The 26,293-nt window shown below is 42.5% G+C and overlaps 1 protein-coding gene across 1 annotated transcript in view; it reads right to left on the bottom strand.

Annotated features, from left to right (window-relative positions):
- CCNYL1 (cyclin Y like 1) overlaps window positions 1-18,183 on the bottom strand; it is a gene marked incomplete at its 5' end in the record, with an annotated part of 33,266 nt that extends 15,083 nt beyond the window's left edge. Inside the window, 7 exon segments of the mRNA XM_039555084.1 lie at window positions 160-195; window positions 1,641-1,741; window positions 3,439-3,473; window positions 5,712-5,786; window positions 17,853-17,943; window positions 17,945-18,018; window positions 18,021-18,183. Coding sequence (XP_039411018.1) covers window positions 160-195; window positions 1,641-1,741; window positions 3,439-3,473; window positions 5,712-5,786; window positions 17,853-17,943; window positions 17,945-18,018; window positions 18,021-18,183 — 575 coding nt within the window.
- Between the last annotated feature and the right edge of the window lie 8,110 nt (window positions 18,184-26,293).

Here is a 26,293-nt window from a genome sequence, read left to right as displayed (position 1 = left end):
TGCCAGATTTTTCACCTCCTTGGTCACTGAAGTGACCAAGACCATATTTGACTCTACAATCTAAGAGGTTTTTTTTCTAGTCTTAAGTGATTCTATGATTCTATATCCCTGGCTCAAAAAGAAAGTAATTATATTTCAGCAAAGAAAGAGTTCACTCACCTGTTCTTTATATGGTAGAATATTGCTAATGTTACACTAAAAAGCAGAAAAGGAAAAAAAAAAAAGATTTAACAAAGCATATTCCGTGCAACTATTCCACTGCAAAAGCTTGTCATTCAGCTCAAACTGTTACAAATCCATTTTGCAGTGACCTCCTCTCACATCCCCAGGTACTACACATCTCATTTCTGGTGTTTAAGTGTCTGGACAGAAATTGGCCAAATCAAATCTGCCAGCCAAGCTACCTTTACATTCATTGTATAGATATTTGTGCAACAAAATAAGTGTTAAGCGACATTTTCAACATATTCCTCCATTTCCTGATTAGGTGATATTTAGTGAAAATGTGGACTATTCCCAACTAAAATATAAGTCCTATTTGGTGTTACATATACCATTGCAGAGATTCTGCAGATGTTTCAACCCTGAGTGGCTGTCTAATTTAGGACCTGTCTAAAAAGGAGAATAATACAGATGGTATCATGCCAGCATAATCCAAGAAGTGGACAAGAATGGACTTCAGTCTCTGCTAAGTGAGGCAATAGGTTTCATATATTAACACTTGTCTACTGTGGCCAAATATCAGATTCTTTACTTGTCGTGATAACAGAACGCTGCCATCACAGGAACCTGTCACAAGAAAGTTCTGACCCGCTGTCAAGCTGTACAGCACTTCAAAATGGCACAAGCATCATTTTTTAGGTTTTTGTTTCTCTAGAGAAGGAAAAGTGACATGCTGCATACCTTTGTCTGAAACCAAATTTTAAAGTAACAAATCAACTTAGACAGTTCCAAACTGTACTACACTATTAAATCAGTAAAGCCCTCTGGGACTCAATCCACTTTCCCCTCAAGCACGATAAAACTCCCTTCTCAGTTCTCAGCTGGTATCACCTAAGTGCAAATAACTGGCTTTCTGGTACTCAGGTCCAGCAGCCATTTACACTGGAGAACAGAATTATCACCTACCTAAAATAACATGTATGTGAAGAAAAAGCAGAAAAGGCCAGAACTAAACCCCAAGTCAGCAACATGCTGGTTTTCCACAACTAGAGGGCAGACTAATACCACTGGCAAGTACCAAACGCAGTCCTGCAACTTTTCCTGCAATTCCATACAAAATCCATTTCAAGTTTTCCCAGGTTAAGAATTTCTTGATTTGGCTTTCAATGTGAACTAAACTCCCCAGCTCAACACATACTTTCAAACCCAAAATGCTGACACACTTCTGCACTGCCTCAAGTGCAGGATGAGAATGACTTTGAAATAGGACAGTGCATGAGCTCTGTGACTGAAACAAGAGCTCCTCCAGCAGTCAGTTATCCAGACCTCTACACCCCTTCATGACCAACCTGCAGAAGCAGTGCTGTGCTTCTCTCATTCAAGAGTGCAGTTGACTTTGGAACAGACAAGACCCCCAGAAAATGCCAAATAACCTTTACAATGCCACTCAATGCCTTGTTGATGACAAGGGTCCTTACCACTTTATTGTGCTTCTAAGGTTAGGCTGACTGACGGTGCTGTCATCTATAAATATCGTTGAGCATGAGCTGTATTTTTTCGTGAGCTGCCCAGGAGAAACCTTGGGGTACAAAAAAAAAAAGAAGAAAAGAACTGAAATACATTCAAGAAGAGGGATTCTGTAAGATTCTGTTTAGCACACTGAATACTGGCTTTACACCTCAAGTGGTTACTGCACAGGAGGTCTCTGTGGGTGGTTGCTGCTGCAGTGTAAGCTACCCTGTAGCCATCTAGTTCCTTTGTGTAAGATACATTTACAAATCATCCCTTGGAATACACAACATGATTTTAGATAATTTACAGCAGAAATAGCTGAGCTAAAGCAGCAAGTCCTCTGATCTTCTCAGTTCTCTCCCATTCCATTCTTGTCAGTTTGTGTCTCAGTCTTCCCTCTCTGTGACGTACTCTATTAGATTTCCCTGTGACTCCATAATCAGCATCTCCCTTCTTTTACATCCTATACCTTTACACTGGCTGGTTATCCAGTATTGCCCCCTGCGAAGACAGTTTTGCATTTGGGGTTTTGTCATGTTAAAGTTTCAAAAAAAAGGAACTCTTTCCTGACATGGCTCCCTTCACACATGTCCTGTTTAGCATCTGGAATGTGGAAACAGAGTACCGCTATGACCTTACTTTTACTATTATTACTTAGAGCTAGCAATATGCTCCATCATCCATCCTCACCTGAACATTTTGTACTGTAAGAAATCTTCCAAAATAACCCTATCCAGGCTTCCCTGAGCATTTTAGAGAATACCTTGCACTAGAGATAGGACATCATAATTGAGGGAGGAATTTTAATCAAACAATTCAAGATTCATTAGATTCATTAGTTTTCACCAGAATTTTTTTTAAATGCCATGTCTAAAACTTGAAAGTCTTCCATATGAAAATGTTGACACCCTTCACAACTCAATAGCTGCCTGGGAATATCTCCCATTTCAGCTGAAGTTTGCCAGCAAAAACAATCCAATCACACTTCACCTTGGTAGTGGCAGACCAAAGCTGGAATTGTAACAAAAAAAGAAAGAGGAAAAAAAAGGGGAAAGAATCACCCCCCCCCTTGCATAATCAGGCTAAATAAAAGAGACTTGAAATCCTATTATCTTATCAGCACTTTATCAGTAGACACTTTTGCTGGACAATATTTTTTAAGCTTTATGTTACTAACTTCTCTTACCTTTACTAGTCAATGATTTTTTATCCACTTATTAATGACATCGCATCTTTTTTGCTTTGGCTTTTTTTTTGGTGAGTGAAGTGTCCAAACTGACTAATATTTGTGGAAGAAGCTCAGAGCATATTTTCAGACCTTAAAACTAATGGATTATCGCTTGTTTATCATACTGATGATATTTGTTCATTATTCTCTTTTCATACTGGATGCACTTCTTAAAAGTTCTATAGCAGTACTCAATCAGCAGCAAGTCCTTCAAGAACTGCCATCTCAGCTGAGAAATGAATGCAGTTTTGTTTCTGTTTAAAAAAAAATACAGACTGGTTTGCTTATATTTTCTTCTTTAGTTTCTGAAATGCTTAAGACTGACGCAACAAAAAAAATTCATTCTTATTTCTATGCTTTGTGATATTGTGCCTGATTATTTTTTAGAGATGGGCAAAGACAATTCAGCTTTACCTTTCTAAGGAGGATTTGGAACATGTGTAAGACTATATACCTAGAACTACTACAATTGTTTCCTTGAATTTGTCTTTGGCCCAACATCCTAATATTATTTATATAGAATCCGGTTCACTTACATGATTTATATGGTTACTCTTCCTCTTCTCTCGCACTAGAAAGAGGGAAAAAGAATGTGAACTCAAAGGTTTCCCAATTTACATTCAATAAAGTCATTCTATTAACCTAGTTTTCTAAAGTACGTGAGTATGAAAAGTTTCAAATTTTACTTTAGGTGTCTGGAAAAGTAGTTTGAGGAAAAATACCAAGTTTTTTCCAGCTAGTAAGCTACATATTACTTCTGTCTACCCACATGTACATTTAGGAACAACTACTTCCCATCACACTAAGGGGAAAAATGTCTTAGCTTCGAAAAGATGCTGAGTATCATGAAAAACAGGGTAATTTCAGATAGTTCAAACAGACAATGTCCAACATCCAACAGCAAACAGAAGCAAAACCAGCACACCCTGAGCCTGCCAAAGGCACACAAAGAGGAAGTGAGGTGCCCAGCATTTTTTACATGTTCTCTCTTCCCCTACTAGATGGCAGAAGGTAAAAGGGTATTTCACTATACAGAAGATACTGGCACAAGCTGTGCACCTATTTGTCATGTAACTGCAACCATGTCATTTGATCAATTTAAACTGTGTTAGTCTTTCAAAAGAGACTGCAAGGTTAAACTTCCAGCTGTGACAGCAGCAATACAGCAGTGTGTTAGGGAGAGCTGAGAGCTGCACACATGCACAAAGTATACAAATGTGACCTGCATGGACAGGCACCTCTCCAAAGTTTTAACCTCAGATCATTACCACTCTTTAGCAGGACACATTCTCTTATATACTTACTCTTTAGAAAAACTGATAATTGGAAAAGAGTATCCACATTTTTTTAGTCTTTTTGCATAAATCAAAACTCATAATCCTGATAACATCTCACTGAGAGAGAACTTATGGATATTAATTCTACTAATTCTATGGAAGGTCAACTGAAGAAGAACAAGGGAAATTAGAAAATAAATTATTCTGCCTGACTTCTCCATAAAAATCAATTAATTAAATACAAAGTTCAGAGAATAGTTTAAGAGTTACTACCTCACCTAGCAGAGCCTTTTTTTACATGAACACAAGTCTACACAATTCAATACATTTCATTTGAAGAAAACCAAACCATGTTTGAAAGCAATACTACCCCCAACAAGCCTGTTCACGTAGTTTGAACACTATCTGCAGCAAGGCACAGTAACAGTGTTCATGAACTCTGTCAGCTTGTGAGCTGCACCTTCAGCACTCATCTGAGAGGTGTCTGAAATGAGCGGCTCAGACCCTCTGGTTGTGTGAAGACTGATCTTAGAGGCCCCAAAAAAAGGGGTCTTTACATTTCCTTGGTATCTCCCCTTCTGGAGAACCAGGCTAGTGCTTGTTTCCACTGCTCACAGACTATCTGAGCACTGCAAAGTTGATACAACTGACAATTTAACCACTTGCCACAAAACTGAATAGCAGGACAGCAACTGACAGACCTGTCAAAGTAATTCTTTTCTGTGGCAAAGCTGTGACAAGTTAAAAGACACACTGCAGCTTTTCATCAACACATTCAAACTCAAGTGCATCACTTTCTTAGCAAAACAGTGCTTCAAACAAGAACCAACTATAAAAGAAACAGAAGCATTTTAAAAAGACTGTCTTAAAACTTTTCTTCAGTTGCAACTTCAAAATGTCCTGTTGTCAGAATTTCGTTTTATTTGTGCAATATAGAAATGCCCCCACTTTTTAACAGCACTTTGGAATGCACAAGCTATAGCAATTGTTTCAAAACTGAGTTATTAAGTAAATATAGGATGTGCAAAGAAATTGAAAATCCCAATACATCTATATAATTAAAACCAGGACTGGAGAATATTTATCCTCTGAAATTATTCAAACAATTTAAAACAACATATTCAAAAGCAATGGATACAGATTAATGGCTTAGGCTTATTATTTATTACAGAAAATTTAATTTATTTTTTAGAAACTACATTTTTTTTTACTTTAAAACAATTTTTAAAACAGTCCTTGGTCATAAAAAACACCACCATTGCCTGAAGCTTGAATTACACTAATGAAGAGAGCCTTGCTCCTTCAGACTACTAGGATCTGCACTCTGAAATCTGGTATTTAAGCATTTTGAAGAATAAGTGATTTTAAGTGTTAAGTGAAATGGTCTACAAACACGTTTCTGTGTAAATACATAAATTACTAATCCCTATGCTTTGAAAGAATTGAAGCACGATGTTTTTGAGATGTTACTTTTGGTTATTTTTCCAATTTTTTTCCTGTTTTTTGTTAAATTGGAAAAAATCTCAGCTTACCATCTGTTTGTGACTTGCTCAGGAAAATTGTGCTTGCTCTGGGATGATCAGATGGATTAGATTCCAAGGCTAAATCTGAAACAGAAGGGACAAAAAAAAGAAGATACCTTTAACAAATGATGATAACTGCAACAATTGCCACCCAGCCTCAAAGTGCTCAAGCACAGTGATGGAAACAAGATCAAACCCACATAGAATGGGCTGTCTCTCTGAAATAAAACCTTACTTTTGCCAAGATGAATAAAAATTTTACATTTTTCCCTCTGAAAAAAAAATCTGGACAGGGAGATCTCAAAAAACAACATTCATCTTCAGAAATCAATCTGTGCCCCTGCATGTTAGGGTAGGTGGGTGTGGGACATGTCCTCAGTAGTGGGCAGAAAGCTAAAACTTTATCAAGAGAGTAATTGAAAAAAAAACCATACCAAAACAACAAAAAATTATCAGTGCTGATCTTTCCCTCTGTGGTCTTTCCCTCTATGCTTTATGTACCAAATACAGCAGGAAACAATCTGTGATCTTACAAAAGAACCTAATAAGTAACATTTACAGTGCTGATAAATATCAAAACATGAAGCTTACACTGTTTGGTTCTTTTGGAATTTCAAGTAAAACCATGTAAAGCTAAAACAGAGTTATTGAAGAACAAAATGATTTCTTTAATCCTGTGCCACAACAGAGCAATGATGGCACTAGAAGAGGATATATTACTCCCTTAGATTAAGATGGAAGTGATCACAAAAGTTGGTTGGTGAAACTGTGACCATCATGATGAAATTCTGAGCTGCCTTAGCTTTGACAGAAGAAACAGCTGTTCCCAGGAAGTCATGCTACAGACACAGTGACTTATGGGAACACATGAACAGAACAATCTGGGCCTGTGATCCTCTTAAGTCCTTGAAAGAGCAATTTTGCATCCATTTACAGTTGTCATGCCACGCCAGCCATACAAGCACACACACTCGTGCATGAGCACTTGGACTTTTAAGTGTTTAAGGTGGGACACCAACACAGTTGCCACACCCCTAAAAAGCAAAGCCATCTAAGAATCACCTTTTAATTAAAAAACCCCATAATCTTTTATGCACCCAACCAACAGAACTCTGCCAAACCACAAACTGCCTGCATGCTGGAAGTCTTACCTGGGTGAATGTTTGTGCTACTGCGCCTACCCCACAGCACAGCCACAGCCCCCATGTGGCAGCAAGGGAACATAACTGCAAAAGTACACTGTAATTTTTAATCTCTACTGTGTAAGTCATGTAGCCAACATCTGTTCAGGAACACCATGACTGTTCAAAAGGGAATTTCCCCCTCCTCTCAAAAAAGACCAGAGTCAGCCATGAAAGCAGACCATCTTGTGAAGATTTAAAAAGCTAATTTATAAACCCAGTATTTCTGTTGTTGCCTTACTATGCTCATTCACAGCACACAGTGAACAGATATCCGAATTTAATCATGCAGTTAAAATAGAAGAAGTCCTGGCTTAGAAACCCTAGAATGGAACTTGCCTCACAGCTCATACCTCAAGTACTACTGATATACAGTTGATTCTCTGAAAAAATAAAATAAAAATCCAGCACGCAATAGCATGCCATACTGCCACATTTTAAGTACCATTTGTCACATCTTAACAAAATAGTATAACTTGTTTAAAAATTGTCCACGAGTTTGAGGAGTTTCTAAAACTGATTGAACAAAATCACATTTAAGAGACAGTATACAGCTTCTAATGCTAGCACTGCATTAACAAACAAATCAACAAACCCAACACAAACAGTGATTCAGAAGTGGAAGTATTTTGCCAGCCTACCAAGTAACTGAAGTGTCATCAACAGGCAGAACAAGACTGCAATATGCAGACTTAAAATACAGATTATTATCAGCAAGTTATGATGCAAAGAGAGCAAACAACTCAGAACTTATTTATTTACAGTTCAGCAGCAACTTTTAGAATAACTGCGTAAGTCAAGTTAGAACAGACCTCAGAGGTCTCTAGTTCAACCTCTTGCTGAATCAGCTTTTGGTAGAACACGAGGCTGCTCAAGACATTACCGAGCTGAGCCTTGAAAACTTCCAGTGAGGGTCCACAGAGCTTAGATCACTTTTCCCATTAGGGGGACTAATGCCTACAGGGCTGTGAGACTCACTGTGGAATGGTAGGGAAGAGCCTGTAGGACTGTACAAGACTTGTGCCGTATTTAGGGGAAGACAGCAAAGGAAAACTGGGGAGGAACAAGCACAGGAAAACTGAAGGAAAAGGGCTACTGACGTCAGTAACTCTTTACACAGGACTCCATGTTTCGCCTTGCTGAATTTCATAGGGCTGGTGTTGGCCCAGTCCTGTCCAGATCCCTCTGAATAAGCAGCCTCCAGCACATTGACGGTTGGCTGTCATCTGCAATTTGGGCATCCTCCATCGCCTCCTCCAGGTCACTGATAAATGTTAAACAGGACAGATGCTTTTTTTCCCAGGGAAGGGACAGTACAGGGTAACACCCATCTTCCCTCACCTCATAAAAAATACACTACTATCTTGACTTCCCTATGGTTTTGATTTATTTTGAAACCATAAGACTTGTTAATGCTCACTTCTTACATAGCTTCTGCCTCTTCCTGGGCTCTGCCAGTCCCTATACCCATGCGTCTTACATAGAAATCAGATCTAGGACTAAAAGCACAAGAATGAATATAACTAACTTTCATCCCAGACAAGAAGTGTCTGCAATGTCTTCTTGTCATTCCAAAGAAGATCCACAGCACTGCAGCATGCACTGAGTGACACAAAATTGACAAGGACACACAAGTCAACCCCCGAACCAAGCAGACCCACACATTTAAGGAGAGGAACAGAATTGAAAGGATAATAGACTTTACTGGCTCCAGTTCCATGGTGGCTCTGCCAGACACTAGGAGCTTTCTGTTGGACAAAGTCTGGTGTACCAGCACCCACAGCACATTAAACCCACAACACAGATTATACAACCAGAGTTAAGGCACTAATGAAGTCCAAGACGTATCACACAGCTCTCAGTACAAAACCCCACCAGAAATGATCAGGGCCAACTGTAGCTGGGTTTGTTATTCCAGGGTAACATGGCATGAGCAGACACAGTGCACCTGCTTTGGTCTTGCAAGAGACTGCAAAGAAAGATGCATTTAACAGACCACCTCCCTGTAGCTTTCCCCTTATAAGCAGCCAGAGAATTTTAACCATCCTACCTGTGCCATTTTCCCTGGACAATGCTTTTTTCTAAGCAATGGAAAAATTAGTCATGTGATTTGTTTGTCCTAAACTGCCAGTGTTGCTCATGAAATACCAAAAGCAACAGCAATACATCTGATGAAGGAAATATAAGGCAAAAGGCAGATAAGGACGTGAGCAGAGGTAAAATGTAATGGGAAACAGCAAAAGAAATGGCAGAGGAAGAGATAAATCTGCAAACAATTTGACTCACAACCAAGCATAACTCCTTATACTTCATCCTGATAGCACTTATGTGTCCGAAGCCAAGATACTAGCCCTGAAAGTAAGGGTGAGTCTTGAGTAGGAGCATCAGAAGTTGTACGACAGAAAACTCAAGCTTCACAGAAAGCTAACAGAAAAAGAAAGCACGTATGCCACAGGATAAACAGGAATAACAGAAATTAAAGCATGCAGAAACAACAATGAGAGAAGTGAGAGGAACAACAGGATGATATAAAAAACAAGAAAACAGCTCCAGAACATTTTTGTTCTAGAGGCTATTAACTCAGTAGAAATCAAAACACTTTCTATCAGATCCTCATACTTAGTGATAAAGAGGTGAGAAGGGAAAATTCCCACCTGGAATTAAATCTATGAGAGCAGCACAATAATGCTGCTACACAAGGGCCCTTCCCCTGTCTCTGAGAAGTGTATTAAAAACAACCTTTCCCCTTTGTTTCTCTGCATCTCTCAGAGCCATTTACTCGTGTGTACTACCAAGCTTGTCAGATCAACCCTGCCTCCAAGTGGAGCAGAGAGAAGCCTGAACTTGCTTCCCTCTGCCATTGTTCCCCCTTTGATTGCCTTTCAGACAATCTCAGCCACCTCTGCTGCTGCTGAGCACTCACAGTCCCCCACAGGGCAGATCACGTCAATTTTAAAAGCAATCCTGTGACCTAGCTCAAGATCTTACATCCTTTCCACAACATAAAATCCACATGAAGACTTTACTTCTATCCATGCCACGTAAGAATGTGGGTAGGTTTTAGGAATTTATAATGCTAGCTACTTATCTATGGTTTACACACCTCCACGGGTGACTTCTAATTATTACAAACACATTTTACACATTGCATCATGCTATGTGTATTATCCCATGAATAAAGCTGACAGTCAAAGATGTCACTAAGTAGCAGCTCTTTGATAATTCCAGAACAATACACTATTACATTTCCTTTAACAGTTTTAGCCCCATCCTTTGCTTTACTAGACAGCAGTAACTTTTTGATACAGCACATATTTAAAGCAAGCATCTCTTTGCTGTAAATGGAGTTTTTTCACTTGCTCAATGACTTATTAGTTGTGACTAATGCTTGAGTTTCCCTTATATTTCATTAGCTTATGCTGTAGAGATGCAAGTCACTTAACACTCCCAATAAAGATGTAAAAATGATAACAAATTAGACAAGCAAATCTGCCAATCCATTTCAGAAAGTCTGTTATTCCTAACAATAACTTCATATAAAATTATTTCTACGTCAAATTACGTTATTCTAATCCTTTTCCCAAAACGTTTTAGGAAAGTTACAACTCTGGTTTCTAAATTTAACCTGCTTTGTTTATTTGTCCCAGCCACACCAAATGCCCCAGAGAGCCCAGCATGCATAGGCTGCTTTCCATTTGCAACTCTCATTGTTAAAAGATTGTTAAAAGATTATTTCTAAATGTTATGAATTTACACAATACACACAGAAGGATGTTTTAAAGCTATTTAAAAGCTGTCAGTTGATCTTTATGGCACTACTACAGAAACAGTAATATCATTGCCAATACCCACCACATATCTAAGTGCACACTGATGTTTTGGAAGGATGCAGAAATTACTTCAATATACAACAAGCTCTCTTAATTAGAAAGGAATTATTTGCTCTTTTACACCACACTTCAGAGTTGGGCTGGAGAAACTGACACAGTAGACATTTCAAATTTGCTACTAAAATCAAAAGTATTTAGAAGGCAAAAGTGCAGAATATATATTAAATACGGGAGATTAGGGTTTAAATGATTTATTAATTTATGTGGCTTAAAAAAAATCAATACAGTATTAATACATGTTCTTTCATTTCTTAAAGTGCAGGAGGATCCACACCACTCTCTGCAGCCTCCACAGGACATCCCAACATGATCCTATTGCACCCTGTTCACAGCCCCTGCTGGGGAAACACAGGGGACAGATCTGTTCCACACAACACAACGCCCACCCTTTCTGGGACCAAACGGAGCCCAGGAAGCTTCCACATGTTTCCTGATGTACCTGCCAGGGTTATAAGCACTTCTACAGATTTTAGCCAAGGCAGGGTGTCAGGAGTGCCCCAAATTCCACAGCAAAAGCAGGACAAGTTAAAACAGCAGTAAACAAGATGCCCCCAGGATTTTATCTTTGAACTAGAAGGAAAACAGTAGCTCACAAGCTAGATCTTAGAAGTAACTAACATTTTGTTAGGGCTGTGTTCCTGTACTGCATTTAATGTAGGACCATTTAAAGGACAGGGAGAAAGAATTAGTTCTATGCTGTCACTTTTTATTCCCCACATTGACCTTCACACATAACACAATTCACTATCACCACAGGCTAAAGTAGAAGTCCACAGCTCTGATTTTCTAACTGATAAGACAAAACAAAAATTTCCAACTGTACCCATTAAAGAGCAACCAAATTTTAGAATCTTAGATCCATGCTGGCACAGCAAGTGTAAGGAAAGCCTTCCTGTTCCTCCCATGTTCTCTGCCTTACTTCCAAGCCGTGGTTCAGAAAGCAGAAGAGGTGAGTGCCAGAAATTCCAGTCTCAGGTAGTGTCTGCATGTGCAAAGCAAGACATACTGCAGTGTTTGCTGGTGTCACATGCCACCTGATGGACTGGCACACGGTACATTTTTCACCTCTTCCGATTGCTCACATTTGCAAACTTCACATGAAGTCTGGACCTTACCTGCAGTTTGTTCTGTAAAAGAAAAGTAACTATCAACATAACAAAACATGTCCAAGGGCTTTACAGAAAAGCTTTTTTTAGTCTTTGAAAGATACTGGCATTCAGCAATCTATTATCTGAGCCTAACTGACACATTTCATAACAAGCCAGTGTTAGTTTTCACACTGGAAAAAAATCAACAATGTTTGATTACTGCAATAATTCAAGACCCTTTCAGAACTCCAAACAGAAGCAAAGCTGTGCTATACACACACAGCTCATCAAACACTGTAGAATGCTACCAGGCTGACAGGGGGATTTTTGTGTAAGCTGTTAAGGTAGTCCTGATATTTACATCACCTGCAAGGAGGATATTCAGTTTTATTCATCTGGCTTTACTACAAATTTAAATAAATAGCACCAAGTTTTGTTAAGTCAGTACCATCCTCACTTATGTCTTGAAATCGAAACATTCAGAGTTTTCTTCTGAAAACACTATTTTTCTAGTGAGTGAAATGGAAGTACACATTCAAACTCTAGCTGTAATGAAAAAAAAAAAAAACCAGACTGGTTTAAAAATCTCAACATAACCTTGCTGGCAAGGTCTGGGTTCTTAATGTTTGGTAGAATTTCCCTTCTGCCTCCCATAGTAACTTCTTCTTTCTCCCTGTATGTGGAAGAAACATTGTTAGAAATGTTAATTTAACGTGCAATGTGAATCTGGGAGGAGTAGGGTTTTGTGTTTTGTTGGCTGTGCAAGAATTCATTCCCCTGTTAGTCAGCTTTTTGGTATGACCTCACCACAATGATCACACTTGAGAGAACACATACTTCTAGCCACAGAATTTCTGTTGTTCTACAACATGTACCCTGCAGGTAGGAGGGAAAACAGCAAATCTCCTGAAGAAAGCCAGTAAAGGAAAAGGATGCTAGAGGTAAGCCACACGGAACTAGTTAAAAAAAAAAAAAAAAAAAGATGAAAATGAATTCCGTTTCCTTAGTTCTGTAAGTTTCATCAAACCCCTCTCATTATATATTTCCTTTCAATACCTGTTGTGCTGAAAGCCTGAAAAAACACACCAGAAACACAAATCAGTCTCCCTCCACATGAGCTTCATATACATATTTTCCAAATCAACTACTCTTAAAAACCTAAGATTTACTTGCTTGCTGCAAGTCCCCATGACTTACTGAAGAGAGAAAAGGATAGAGGATTCTTTAGTTGCCAGCAGCATCCAAGCATAAGAACACAAATACAAATACTGTACTGCAGCAATGAATTCTTTTATTTCCAATTCCCAAATCTGTAGGTCAGTTTCATCACTGTTTCTGGATTCAGTCATTTCCACTACAGATACTTCACAGATTGTTTCTAGAGGCCATGACATCAGGCTTCTTCAGACAACAACACGGAAGGTGTTTCAGGCTTTCAGAAAGCCCAACACTTCCCATTTGTTAAGATCGCAGACTATCTGCACCTGCTACAAATACCTTTGTAGTGAATGCCTAGTCAGTTTTTGGAAAGGGATATTGACAGTTATGGGGAACCAAGAGTGAGTCTAAGTTAGGTGAAAAACTCAGTGACTACAAGGAAGAAAGGAGAGGGAACACTACAAAAGGCACCAGAGCATCATTTACTTTTTAGCTCTGGCTTCATGTTTGTCTAAATAGACAATGGTATTTGTCAATCTATGCAGCTACAGATCTTCAAATAGAGACACACAAAAACCAACACAAGATGGTTAAGCCTTTCCTGTGATGAAAACTGCTGGCATCAAAAAGCTGATTCCTTGCACCAAAGTGTTTTAACTTAACTAACACTTTAACTAGGATTTAAAAAAAAAACCCCAACAACAAAAAACCCCCTGAACTAAAAAAAAAAAAACAGGAAAAAACCTCCACCCACATGGCTGAAATAAGCTGAAATTATATAAGAGAAGCAAATGAACAGTATTTAGATCTTCTGCAAGGAGGTTTATAGACAAGCTGTTAGTGAAACCAGATCACAGACAATCAATACATCCAAATTTCTGTTCCTCTTCAACACTGATTAATAACTGCAGCATGCAGTCAACCTGAAGCTTTGAAGAATTACTCCAGGCACTAGCCTGAGCCTGTTCAGGTAAACCTCACTTACTTCATCCCTATTAACTCTCCTCTTCAAAGTCCCCTTCCATTTGCCTTCCCATCTAACCTCTTTGTGATGACCATATCCCACTTAGCTCCTCTCCTGATCCCATCTGCTGTTCCCTTTCATCCCTGACTGTCTTTTCCCCTGTCATTCTCCACACCCAGTTATTCAGGTGAGGGTACCAGGTCAGTTTGTCCCACCACTTCAGTAGGGCAACACTCTTCTCCTTGATTCAAGGCAATCAAGCAAACCTCTGCTCAAACTCAGCTAACAGCAGCAGTGGAGGGAGAGTTTTCAAGTACAAGTGAGAAACATCTGCCAAGCAAGGTCTTGTTCTAGTTTAATCCCAAGATCAAAGAATTTTTGAAGAAGTAGATCTATGTTTAAACATAGGGATCTAGCAAAAAAGTGTCAGCCATAAGAAGTTCTCCCCCAAATAACCAGAAAAAAAAAAGTACAGGGGGAAAAAAAAAAAAGGAAGCCCAAAATAAAGATTAGCAGACACTCATTTGGGGGGGAAAAACCCAAATAACCACCCCAGTAATCACCACAGACCAAATGACACACTAAGATCAAAGAACTACCATTACTAAAACTAGATAGGAAAGCCTTTTTGGTCAATTCAAACTGTGTTGAACCGTTGATTTAAGGAACACTTAATGCTCAGCTGAAAAGTCAACTAGCTGCTTTAGATTCATGGCAGCCTTTGATATTTAATATTAGCAGTAGGCATGAACCTATTTGGAAGAAACTACTGTTTTCAAAGTCATGTTTATTCCTGTTTACTTAACCCAACTTGGCTTAACATATCAAACCACAAATACAGGCTTACTTCTCGTTCGGAGAAAGCATGCACCAAACAGGTTATGGCTCAGGATCTTGAGAGCCATAAAATACAAAATCATCCTTTAAATTCTCTCAGTAGAGGATCTGATAAAACTTTCCTGTTTGAATTAACCTTTGCTGAAACATTAAACTTCCAGTTTTACTGTGTGTTTTACTGCCATTCCACCTACCACTCCTTTTTTGTCATACATAAATACCACATCATAATCTCCCCATTTTAAGAAAATGAGATTTTTCTTGTTCCATTCTGATCCGATTCAGACAATCTAAGCAGTGCTGACTGGAAAGTAGTGCCTGTTAAGAAGAGTGCTGGAGAAGCTACAAAATAATCCTTACTTAAGAGCACAGACCTACAAGGAACACATTCCACTTGCTATGAAAGAGCAACACAAAGCTATGAAACAACACAAAACAAAAAATCCAAAGCTCAGTTGGTAACTTCTGCATTCCTGATACAACCAAAACATTCAATTTTAGCCAAACAAGCGCAAAAGTACTTAAGACAGACTTAAGAACAACAAACAACGTAGAGATAGAAATTTAAGGAATGAAGCATCTCCATCACATTTGGATGCTAACTTTCTGATACATATAGCTGTTTTCTTAGAAACGCCTAGAACTGAGCAGCATGGAACAAAAATAGCCAAAATGATCTTGACTTTTTTTCTTGCAGCCTTCTCTTTTCTCCCTGCCAAAGGATTCAAGAAGAGGGCAGTCAGTGGTTCTCAGCCTTCCATTACAGACTAAGTTTGCATCTTAGCTAGCCTATGATATTATACATTAATCAATTACAGAAGTACATTTTATCCCCCAAATGAAACTAAAGCTTTGTAGTAGTCAACATCACAGAAACACGCAGGCTGTTTGCGTGGTTTGGGTATGCTGACAGCTTTTACATCCTAGAGTTTAAGAGGAATAAGCATAGCTATCTGTTCTATTACAGATTTATTATTTCATAGAAGGTATTAAATTAAACAGATAGCTGTCTCACTTCAAACTTCTTTATAAAGCCTGTTTCATAACACTTGATTTCAAACTTCACAAACAGTGCTTTACATTTTGAAGTTAATTGCTTTAATTCTATCCAGGTAATGCTTTGTAACACTCAAAAGTCAACACAGGAAGTTTTACTTTTAATATTGACTATCCAGAATTTTATTTTAATAAAGGTATCAAACTTTGATACTTTCTGCACCCCTAAAGAGTTGTATCAATCAGAAAACTTCAAATAGCATCTATCACTTGCAGCAGATCTACTTTGGAGGGCGATAGTGAACCACATACCACTGTAAAAGTGATCTTTAAAATCATCTTAAACATATACTACTTATGCAGCTCTAATTTTAGGATTATCTCCTGCCTCAAGACTGAAGCTTCCATAGTGTCCGGACACATAGCCACAAAAGTAAAATTTGTGATAGACAGCTACTATCTTACTCTTGGACTATACACTCTTATTTAGGCTTGCAAATTCAAAAAAATTAAATACTTCTCTACTTCAAGGCCAGTCCTGTAATGTGGATGAATTCACAATTAAATCGGTTACTTACCACTGCTGACATGATCACATACTAAAGATTCAAACAAATACAACCCTTATTCCTGAGGAGATTTGTTCAGCTTAGGCATTTTTACTTGGCTTATTAGAATCTTTAGAGAGTTTAGCTCCTCCTCCCCTAATGAGTTGAGAGAGTTCTGTACTATCTTCCTGCAAAAATAAAGGTTTAATTCTCCTAGGCAGCAAACATAATTTCTACTACTGCACAGCTGTCTCACAGGAGATCCAAGGGCCTGACTGTTCCATCTCACTTCTGGAACAGCTGCACCATATGGTGCTGTGCAGAACCCTCCAAGTTTAATAATTCCATTTCTGAAGGTCTCCTCACACTCTTCTGCAGCCAGTCTAATAGCAAAAAAATTTTTCTCAAGTTCGAGAAGAGTATGGATTACAGTGGTTATTGTTATTGTATACACTGTACATTAAAGATGTCAGGCAGGCTATCTCTTTCCAAGTGAATATATTTCACATAGGTGTGGTTATAACTGCGAAGAGGAATAGCAAGATGTTTGTTAATTAAACTGAGTTTTGAATATCATGAGGTGTTAGACTGCGCTGTGCGGCTCCAGGAGCACCACGTGAACGCCCGGCCAGACAGGAGCACCCCTAACCTGTTACATGCCTCGGAATTCCCGCAGCACAGCCCTGCAGCTCTCCCGGCTGAGGAGGAGATGCCTTCCAGAGCGAGTCGGTGAGGTACCAGTGCTCCGGGCGTAACTGCAAGGAATCTGAGCAGCACACACGTACTTTCCCATGAGTCCAAGGAAAGCAAATTTGGAACACCGAGAACTACGCGACAAGGAACGCCGGTGTAATGAGTCCCCAGTTATAACCCTGCACAGCCAGCGTATAAATTACCCACGTCCAGCCATGGTGATGTCATATGCACACAATCTTTGTAATTCTTAATTCCCTTACTCCCCACACACCCTCTTCCTTCCTCCTGTTCAACAGAGACTGGAAATGCAGCAGCTTTTGCGATCTGCCTGAACACTGCGACCGAGTCCCGACTCCATAGTTAAGTAGAAACGAGCGGCCAGACTTCTCCACCTCAGCCGGGAGCAGCCGGGGGCTCTGCCACGTTCCCTTCTTGTTCCCGGACCCCCTCTCCGGGACCCGGGCTGGGCCGGGCGCTGCCGGGCAGGGGAGGCGCTCCTCGCCCGGGCGAGGACTCGCTGACCGGCCCAGGCTTGTCCTGGCGGGCGGAGGTCCCGGCCCGGACCCGGACCCGCCGGGGCTGTGCCGGCGCCGTGACAGCCGCGGGGAACTTTGCCTGGGGCGCGGCGCGGGCCGAGCCCCGCGGGGCCGGCGGGACCGCGCTGCCCCCGCCGCCGGACAAAGGGGCCGCGCCTCGGCCCGCCGGTGCCGCCGGGTACCCACCCGGGCGGAGCGGGGGCACCGAGGGGACAGGGATGCGGTGCCCGGCGCCCCCCGCCCGCCCGCCGCTCACCATCCGGGAACTCCCGGTCGCTGATGTGCTGGAGGTGGGGGCCGCCGCCGCCGCCGGGATCCGAGTCCCCCGACTCGGCCTCCGCCGACCCCCGAGCCGCCGCCGCCGCCGCCCGCTGCCGCCGCCGCCTGATACGCGTCCGCCCAGCGATCGGGCCCCGGCGCTGCCCGCCGCCGCGGGCCCGGCTGAGCTTGGGGCTGGCGTCCGGGGATACGCAGCAGGTGACGGTATTGGCCCATGGAGCTCGGAGCTCCCCCGCCGGGCCCCGGCTGCGCGGCTCCGGGCTGGGCCGGGGGAGGGGAGGCGGGCGCAGGGCGGGTCGGAGCGCGGGGCGGGCTCAGCGCCGCCGCCGCCGCCGCCCCCGCCCCGGCCGCGCGCGGCCCCGCCCGCCCCCACGGCCGCGCGACCGCCCCGCCGCCTCCTGCGCACGGCGAGCACGGGGCCTCGCGCGAGCGGCCGCCGGGGGGAGCCCGGGCCCCGCCCCGCGGCCGCCCAATCGCCTCCGGCCGCGGCGCCGCGTGACGGCCGCTCCGCCAATGGGCGCGGGGCTCGTCCCGGCCGCCGCCGCGGCCCTCCCCTGCCCTGCGCCTCCCCCTCCCCTCCCCGCGCCGTTCCCCACGCGCACGCGCGCACGGACCCCGGGCGCGAGGCCTCGGACGCGCCCCATGGCCGCGCCCCCTCAGCGCCGCGCGCGCTCGGCCCCGCCCCGGGGGGCTCGCGCTGGCCGGCGCGCACGTGCTGTGGGGCGGCGGGAGCGGAGCGGCCGTGCGGGAATGCGGGAATGCGGGAATGCGGGACAACGAGGGGACGGCGGCGGCCACTGCACCGCGCAGGAGCGTGAGCCGGAGCGCCCGGCACTGCCCCCGCCGGCAGCCCCACCGCTGCGAGTGCGGGCAGCTCGTGGCCGGCTTTCCCCCCTCCTTTTAAAGGGCTTAAGAACTCCCGCCCCTGGGGCAGGCAGAGCCTCGGCAATGCCGCGTCCCGCCCGCCGCTCGCTGGGTGCTCGTGTCGCTGCTGTGCACGGTACCTGCCAGCAGCCCGGGAAAGGGACACTGCACGGGGCCGCCGGCATCCCCACGGGCCACTGAAAGCCCCCAGCAACTGCGTATTTGCTTGCTGAGTTTCAGCTACCTGAAAGCTCCTCAGAGGACTGGAATGTTCAAATACACTCCAGGGAAGATGGATTAGAGAGCGAGATACCCACAGCAGTCAGAGGCCCTGATAAACAAACATGCGTTGTTCTGCAATGAAACAACCCACTATCGCTACAAAAATTTAACTCTGGCCCCTGATAAGAAGAATGGCTCTGCAGAAGACTTAAGAACACACAAAAGTATTACAAAATGCTGCTATCATGCTGGCAGTTATTCCAAAGATAAGCAGGCTCAGGGTTTTACTCAATTTTGTAGGAAAAATCCTAATGTTGGCTCTCCCATGTGATGACAAACACACAGTTTTCAGGCAAACCATGTGTAGTTTCTTTGAAGAGAGGAAGTCATAGATGCTGCATTTCCAGAATCTGTACAACTTAATCCCAGGCACAATAAAGGGACAAACCAAATGATTCATAGCCTTATATGAGGATTATTCCCTCAGACTGATGAATGATACCTTTTCACTTACCAGCAATGTCTCTAAACTGTGTTAGCTAAGCCTGTCTACATGCTACTGACAGTTTGCAAAGCCTTGTTACTCCAGAGGAATCTGACCTCGCTGTGGATTACACGAGGGCCTTGGGGAAGATTTGCTTTCAGCACTTCTTGAACCAATTCAGCCCAACTGAAGTCCCTCTGCAGCCTCTGCACTCTGCTTGGAGATCTGTAGGCCAGCCAGTCCTGCTCCCAGTTCTGGGAAGGACCAGGGATGGTTACATTGGGTGGAACAGGAGACTGACTTGAGCCAGGGAGGGAAAAAGGGGCTTCATGTAAAATAGCCATTCAGAGATTGGTGTTTTCTTTCCTCTGCCATTGCACCCACTGATTTTTTTGAGGATGGTGGGGAAAGAGAAGAAGCCAGAGGGTTGGCATGGCTTACTGAAGTAATTAATTCTCGAGCAAGAATAAGAGTTGGCTTGCATCCGCACTGTTTAATATGAAAACTGGCATAATTTACTCTTGCACCAGAAGAGCAATACCTTCCCTCACTCTTTGCACCTAGCTGACTGTTTTCAAAAGCTGGAGCAGCTGAGCATGCTGCACTCCTGCTGCACTGCTGGGCCCCTTCCAGTGGCTCCACGCCGACGGAGGTGAGCTGCTCCATCCAGAGCAGTGGTAGGAGCCACAGGCAAATCTGCACACCTCAGCCAGACAGCAGCTGTGCCGAGTGCCCGTGTCTAAAACCAAGTCCCTCTGTTCTTTGCAGCCATGCCAGCGTGTGCCATGGGGCTGCCTGGCTTTGGCAAAGGGAGGTTCAGCTGCAGCAAGTGCCTTGGGGGATCCCAGCAGCAAGCTGGGACCTCTACTAATTCTCAGCTTTGGAGTAGCCTCAAGGGAATCCTTTGCCAAAGCTGTGATTTTGGGCAGTGGAAAATCCTTGTTCAAGGGTGAGGAAGTGAGCAAGAGTGGCTCACCAGGCAGCTGAGCACTAGGACCCAGCCATCAGGGCCAACAGCCAAAACTCCACATACTTATGCCAATAGATGAAAAATGCTGGGAACCTGGAGTGGCTGGAGTATGTGACATGCTTCACTGCAATTTGGGTGTGAAGGTTTTGGTTTCTCTGCCTCCCAGAGGCTGAAGTTTCCCATGGGTCATATTTGTTCTCAGTGTGTTATTCTGCAAAGGGGGAGAGATGAAAGCTGCTAGTGCTGTTGTAGAGTATCAGGATTTATACAAACATGCAGAGGGAGGAAAGAAATCAGTAGCTTGTTTCCATGTGAGGACTTACTCATGTAGGTCTTAAGCAAGAGGAAGCTGACTTTAATCCCTGGAAGTCACAGAAACAGCAAACTGTCCCACCTCCCTGTCCTTCCAGGAGAAGTTAAGCTTCCGCTTCCACATACCTCAGTACAGCAGTAAAGAGTAATTTTCCATATCTGTGCATGTTTTCCTTTAGCTGCAGTGATGAGGAATATTCATTTCCTGCTCCATTTTGGCAAAGCAACTCTTAAAATCTTAATACAAATCTGATTTATCAGGATAATATGACACAACCTGTTGCTGTGTGTATTTTCTGCAGAACCAGGCGATCCTGTTAATAGGTGTAGTCTGAGCAACACCCTGCAGAAATGAAACACATTATCTTTTATTTATGCAGCTTAACACTCTATTGACTTACTGCTATTGCAATACACTGAATACCTTCTGTCATGATTTATTACTGGTCCTGGTTATCTTCCTATTTTCTGTCTCATCTTTCTACTGTTCTGCTTGATTTACCCCAGTGAATCATCAGACAGTTTCCATTACTAAAAAAATCATTTACTTTGATGTACAAGGGGCAGCACATACCTGGTTCCACATTTTGCGTAAGCAGGCATTTTGTGGCATTGTGGATTGTGGCAATAATGAATGACTGAGCTGAAAATAGCTTACTACGGACTGCTGGGATCCAACCTCTTTTCCTCCTGCTCCAGAAAGAGAGGTTTGTGCCATGGGACTCTTAATTACCACCCCTTGTCTCTGAGCAGGGCACCCAGTGGGCAGCAACCCTCCCGTGCTTTAGTTTTCACAAAAGGGAAAGCAAAATAACTTTCAAAAATGTGGGAAACGAATCCTAATTTAAGCCCTCTCAGGAAGCTGCTGCAAACTTCGGGAGAACTCCACACAGCCTTTAAGGAAGGCCAGACAGCATCTTGAAACAAACCCTATATCAGATTGTGATGACTGCCAAAGGAGTAGTGACCTCTGTTCCCAATATGCAGAGATTAGAAAGACCTGTGGTTTATTCTGAATATACAAAGGACCAGACTCGCTCCTTATGTTAGTCTAATGAGGTCAGAGGAGCACTACCCATGAGGAGCACACCCTGCCAGCTATTAAATGCAGCTTCTGAGCTATAAGCTTAACTATATGTATAATTATTTGCAGGATGCATAATAAATGAGAGTGCCAGGCTTGACAGGACTAATGTTAGTGCTACCAGCTGTGTTTTGGCTTGTGGGCTTACCGGGGGAGGTAATTCTGTCTCTTTACTTGGCCCATTTGCTGAGTACATGTGAGCTGCTGTCTGCTTGTATTCAAAGGAACCCCACTTCTCAGACAAGTCTTTACATTTCCTGTGATGGATGGTTCCTTGTAGGCAGAGTTGTGCAGGTTTTTATTTAACTCCCTCTGAAATCTCAGCACTTGCATTCACAACCACACAACCCTGTAGTCCTTTGCCTCATGATGCAAAACCAGGCTTCCCTTCATCTGCGAGCAGCAGTATCCCTAAGAGATGTCTGAAACCAAAGTTACCAGCTTCTTTATGGCAATAACTCTTGAAAAATTCCCAACTCCAAGTGTATGTTCTTGTCCACAGTAACTGCAACAAGAAGATGAGAGTCTTCTAAAAGGCTTGAAATTAAATTGCAGGATTTCCCGTAAGCCATCCAGCTTCACAGTCACCATCAGTCCCAGAAATGGAGAATGGCTCCTTACACACTCTTGGTTGTGCTTCACAGGGCCAGGAATCTTAAATCCAGTAAACTCTGCTGTTATCTTCACCCTGACTTGGTACTGCATATGCCTTTACAAGGTCATGCACCTCCTTGCCTGTCTGCAGGGTGATGACACCAGCTCTGGATGCATTTTTTTCAATTTCTCCCTTCTTAGAAAGTGTCACAGCTGAGGGAGAAGGAGTGCTTTCTGATCTTACTTGGATAACTTGGAGAAGAGCCAGGGCTTTGTCTTTTCCTGGAAATGTAGCTGCAGGAAGAATGAATCACCAGGTTGAACCTGTATAACCAACTGAAAACAAAAGCTCAGACTTCTGTATCTCACTTGCAAATAATTGGGGGAAAAACAGGCATCCTGTTTTGAAAACCACTACCAGCTGACAGGACAAAAATGTTGCACGTGTGATGTCTTTTGAAGCTGACAAGTAACATAAGACTACAGCCATTTAAGGGAAAAATCCTGGAGCAAAACAGTAGTTAGGGAAATAGAATATTCCAATGTTTGGGTGAGAAAAGTAACCAATGAGGTTATTCAGAACACACAAGGTGGACTTTTAGTAGCCCTAAAGCTTCACACAGTATTAAATCTCCTGTACTACCTTGGCTAGCAGTGAATACAAGCAAACCAGGGCTGGGGAGCCCGTGTTTCACAGCATAAGGACAGACTGCAGTGCTGCTGTCATTGATTAAATCCCTCCTTTTGCCTTTGCTGCAATCTAAGATGTCATTACAGGCAATGCAGAGGCTGCTTGGCTGGCATGCGAGCATCTGGATCGCTGCAGGGATACCAACAGCACAGGCATGTGGGAGTAAACCTTTCTTTATCTGAGCTTCTCTCTTTTGCTCCTACCTTCGTTTTGTCTTCAGGTAAAATAAAACCAGCTTGACAGCTACCAAAGACTAAGTTAGAGTTAATGGAGACTTAGTACCTGAGAAGAAAATTCGAGCTGTGCTGGAGCCAAGATGGAGGCCTGCAAAGCTGTACTTTGGACTGGCAGAACCACCACTTTGATTTATCAAGTATTAGAAATAGCTGTTACTGCAGGTCATGGATACAGATTTCTTGTGTGGAAAAGGAAAATGCTTTTCAGTATTTTAACACAAACATTAACAGGAATAGTGAGTTTATTCAGAAAAGTCTAACTGTGCAAATGTAAGTCCTGCAGCAAGTTTGTTTAGGGTAAACTGCAGTTTTAATTCCAACTCTGGGCCACCAGAGCCTGGAAGGTGGTGCTAAGGGGCCCTGTTAGTTTTAAGGTACCTGAAATTGCTTAGACTCAACTCTTCCATCTTCTCCATTGTCTGATGGATTGTCTTTCTAAGGACTCGAGAAACACTGACAATACTACTAGAAATAACACTAAACCCCCACATTTTTCATATGCTTGGATTCTTCCTTCTTTTAAAAGGGTAACATTGCACTGAGGCAGATGCCTTTGCATCTATATGAATGCTATAGCTGTTGCCTGCCTGTCCATATAATTGTTTTAAAATTAAAATTAGTTGTCCTTAACTAGTTTTAAATTAATACAGTGCATTGCTCTCACTGTGATTTCCTCTCCAACTACAAAACACAGCACCTATAGAGCACATCATAAATTTGTCCACCTAATGTTAAGCCTCTAGATCCATACTCAGACTCCACAAAAGGGAGGTTTTTGCAGCATTTTCCCTGCCCCTGTCTGCTTCACTTCTCCACCACAGCCCTCTGCTCCCGGGAGCACTGCTGGGGCAGCTTTTCCCAGGGTGCACCCACGTCTGCTCACGTGTCAGTCTCGCTCAGTGGGTTACTCTCCCCTCCCAAGACCCAGCACTGGCATCTCGTGGCCTGGAAGTTCAGCAGCTGGAGATGTGGGTAAGGCTGTAGGTCTGTGAACATCCGAAAGTGGGAGCATGTTTCCAGCAACTGAAGTGCAGCTGGAAATCCAGTGGTTGGTTGTGAAGAAGAGCTTACTCAATTTGCTTTTTGTTCTTTAACTAAAACTTCAGAACAGTATCAGCTTTCAGACCTGCAAGGCCTTTGAGAGCTCACTCATGTAGTTCTACATAAAGCAAAGTGATCTTTCTGTAATAAGACACTTTAATAAATGTGGTGATTATATGTGACAGTTTATCAAGATGCAAGGTTGAAGGCATGAATGTAATATTACTGAGGGGAACAATTCCCTCTTTAGAGGTTCCAGAAACTTCCTGTGTTTCAGCTCAAGCACTTATGAAATTATACATCTTCATATTTTTGATCATTACTTCCACTGCTTAATGTAAGTCTGTGTATAAAAGAAATGACACGCTAGATCAAATCATGCATTTATTTCAGTATTTCACTTTTTTTGCAAGGACCTTGCAGACACAGCAAGTTGTAAGGTCTACTGATAACCCACCAGTTTCTGCAGAAATGTAAGTTTTTATTTTTAATTCACCCCATCAGTTTCAAAGATGATCCAAATCACTTCAAGCTGAGGCTGTCTTGATTCTGCAACTGCAAGCTGTCATCAACCAAATTAATCTTTGCTTTATTCTCTTTGTATTTAACAGCAAGTGATTCACCACCCCATCTATTTTATTGGTGTGGAGAATCTGGAAGATTCCTCCACTGGTGAAGATGAAAATGTAAAACTTTCAGTGCTAGTCATTTGAATAGCTACTTACAGTGATACTTAGGGAGAAAGACTGCTTTGTTTTATGGGTTTTCCTTCAAGCTTTGTGTTAGCTCTTGTTCATTTGGTTGATGAAAGCTCTTAGCAAAACAGATATTTGTCCAAACTTTACTTTTATTTTCATATTTCAGTGGAATGACAACCAGAAGTAGCTGCTGTTTATTTAGGGAGGAAAGGATTAAACCAGAAGTTTCCACACAAATGTAGAACAGAACCATGTGGAATAAGGTGTTGCTGTCAGAGGGTTATCAACACCACAGGCTTCTGGATAGAGTTTTTAAAAAAATCAGATTGTTTCTATTTATACCTGCCTTTGCCTTGGTAACCAGAGACTGTGTGAGGGATGCAGTATTTTCCCATCACGATGTCTCCAAAAACCATGCGCAGACATGCAGTGCATCCAGTGTCTGCAGAGCTATCACAAGAACTGTCACAGTCATTTCTAAGAGAGGATTTTACATACTAAGCAGCAAAGAGAACATTGCAGAGAGTTATATTAGTATAGATTCAAAATAATTTGTACTCATTTCTATCTTATCTACTTCATTCTTTGATCTTTTAAGTATTACAAGGACCATTGCACTTAAACACTTTTTCTTAATTACCCCAAGCAGCTTACCCAAATCTGAGGTGCGGGATTTACTCATAATTGGTTACATTATGCCTGCTCTATCAAGTAGCTGAATGAGGTAAGAATGGACTTGGTGTTTCTTCATACTTTCAATCATTCTTGCTTACCTTAAATTCAGCTGTTTCCTACTTCGCAAGATTACCTGCAGCTTAGGTATCCTTACAGCCCTCTGCAGTGCTCAAAAGCCAAACCAGCCTATTTCTCACCACTTCACTGCTGTGCTGAGCTTTAGCCCTGCTGGGAGAAAAGCATTTCAGCTCTGGGCATCTGTTTTAGCCACAATTCTGTGTTGTTGTGTTTTCCTTATCCTTTCACTGTCAGAAAAGGTAGAAGAAACCAAGTGTCTCTGTCTGCCACTATAATACCCAGGTCCTCCATTTGCTTAGAAAATGGATGTGGAAAGGGGAGGAGAAGGTAAATATAGGCTCAGAATGAATGTGGGCAATCAGGGCCCTTACTAAACTTCTATTGGACTTTTTACTCTCTTAATAGCTTCACTATCCAGTTATGATCCAGACAGTAATTTCTGACCTTCTGTCTAGGGCTCATGGAAGTC

The sequence above is a fragment of the Corvus cornix genome, chromosome 7, assembly GCF_000738735.6.
Source record: "Corvus cornix cornix isolate S_Up_H32 chromosome 7, ASM73873v5, whole genome shotgun sequence".
In the NCBI taxonomy this organism is placed as follows: domain Eukaryota; kingdom Metazoa; phylum Chordata; class Aves; order Passeriformes; family Corvidae; genus Corvus; species Corvus cornix.
Note: the sequence above shows the minus strand (reverse complement) of the source record. Positions and strands in the feature narration are given on the sequence as shown.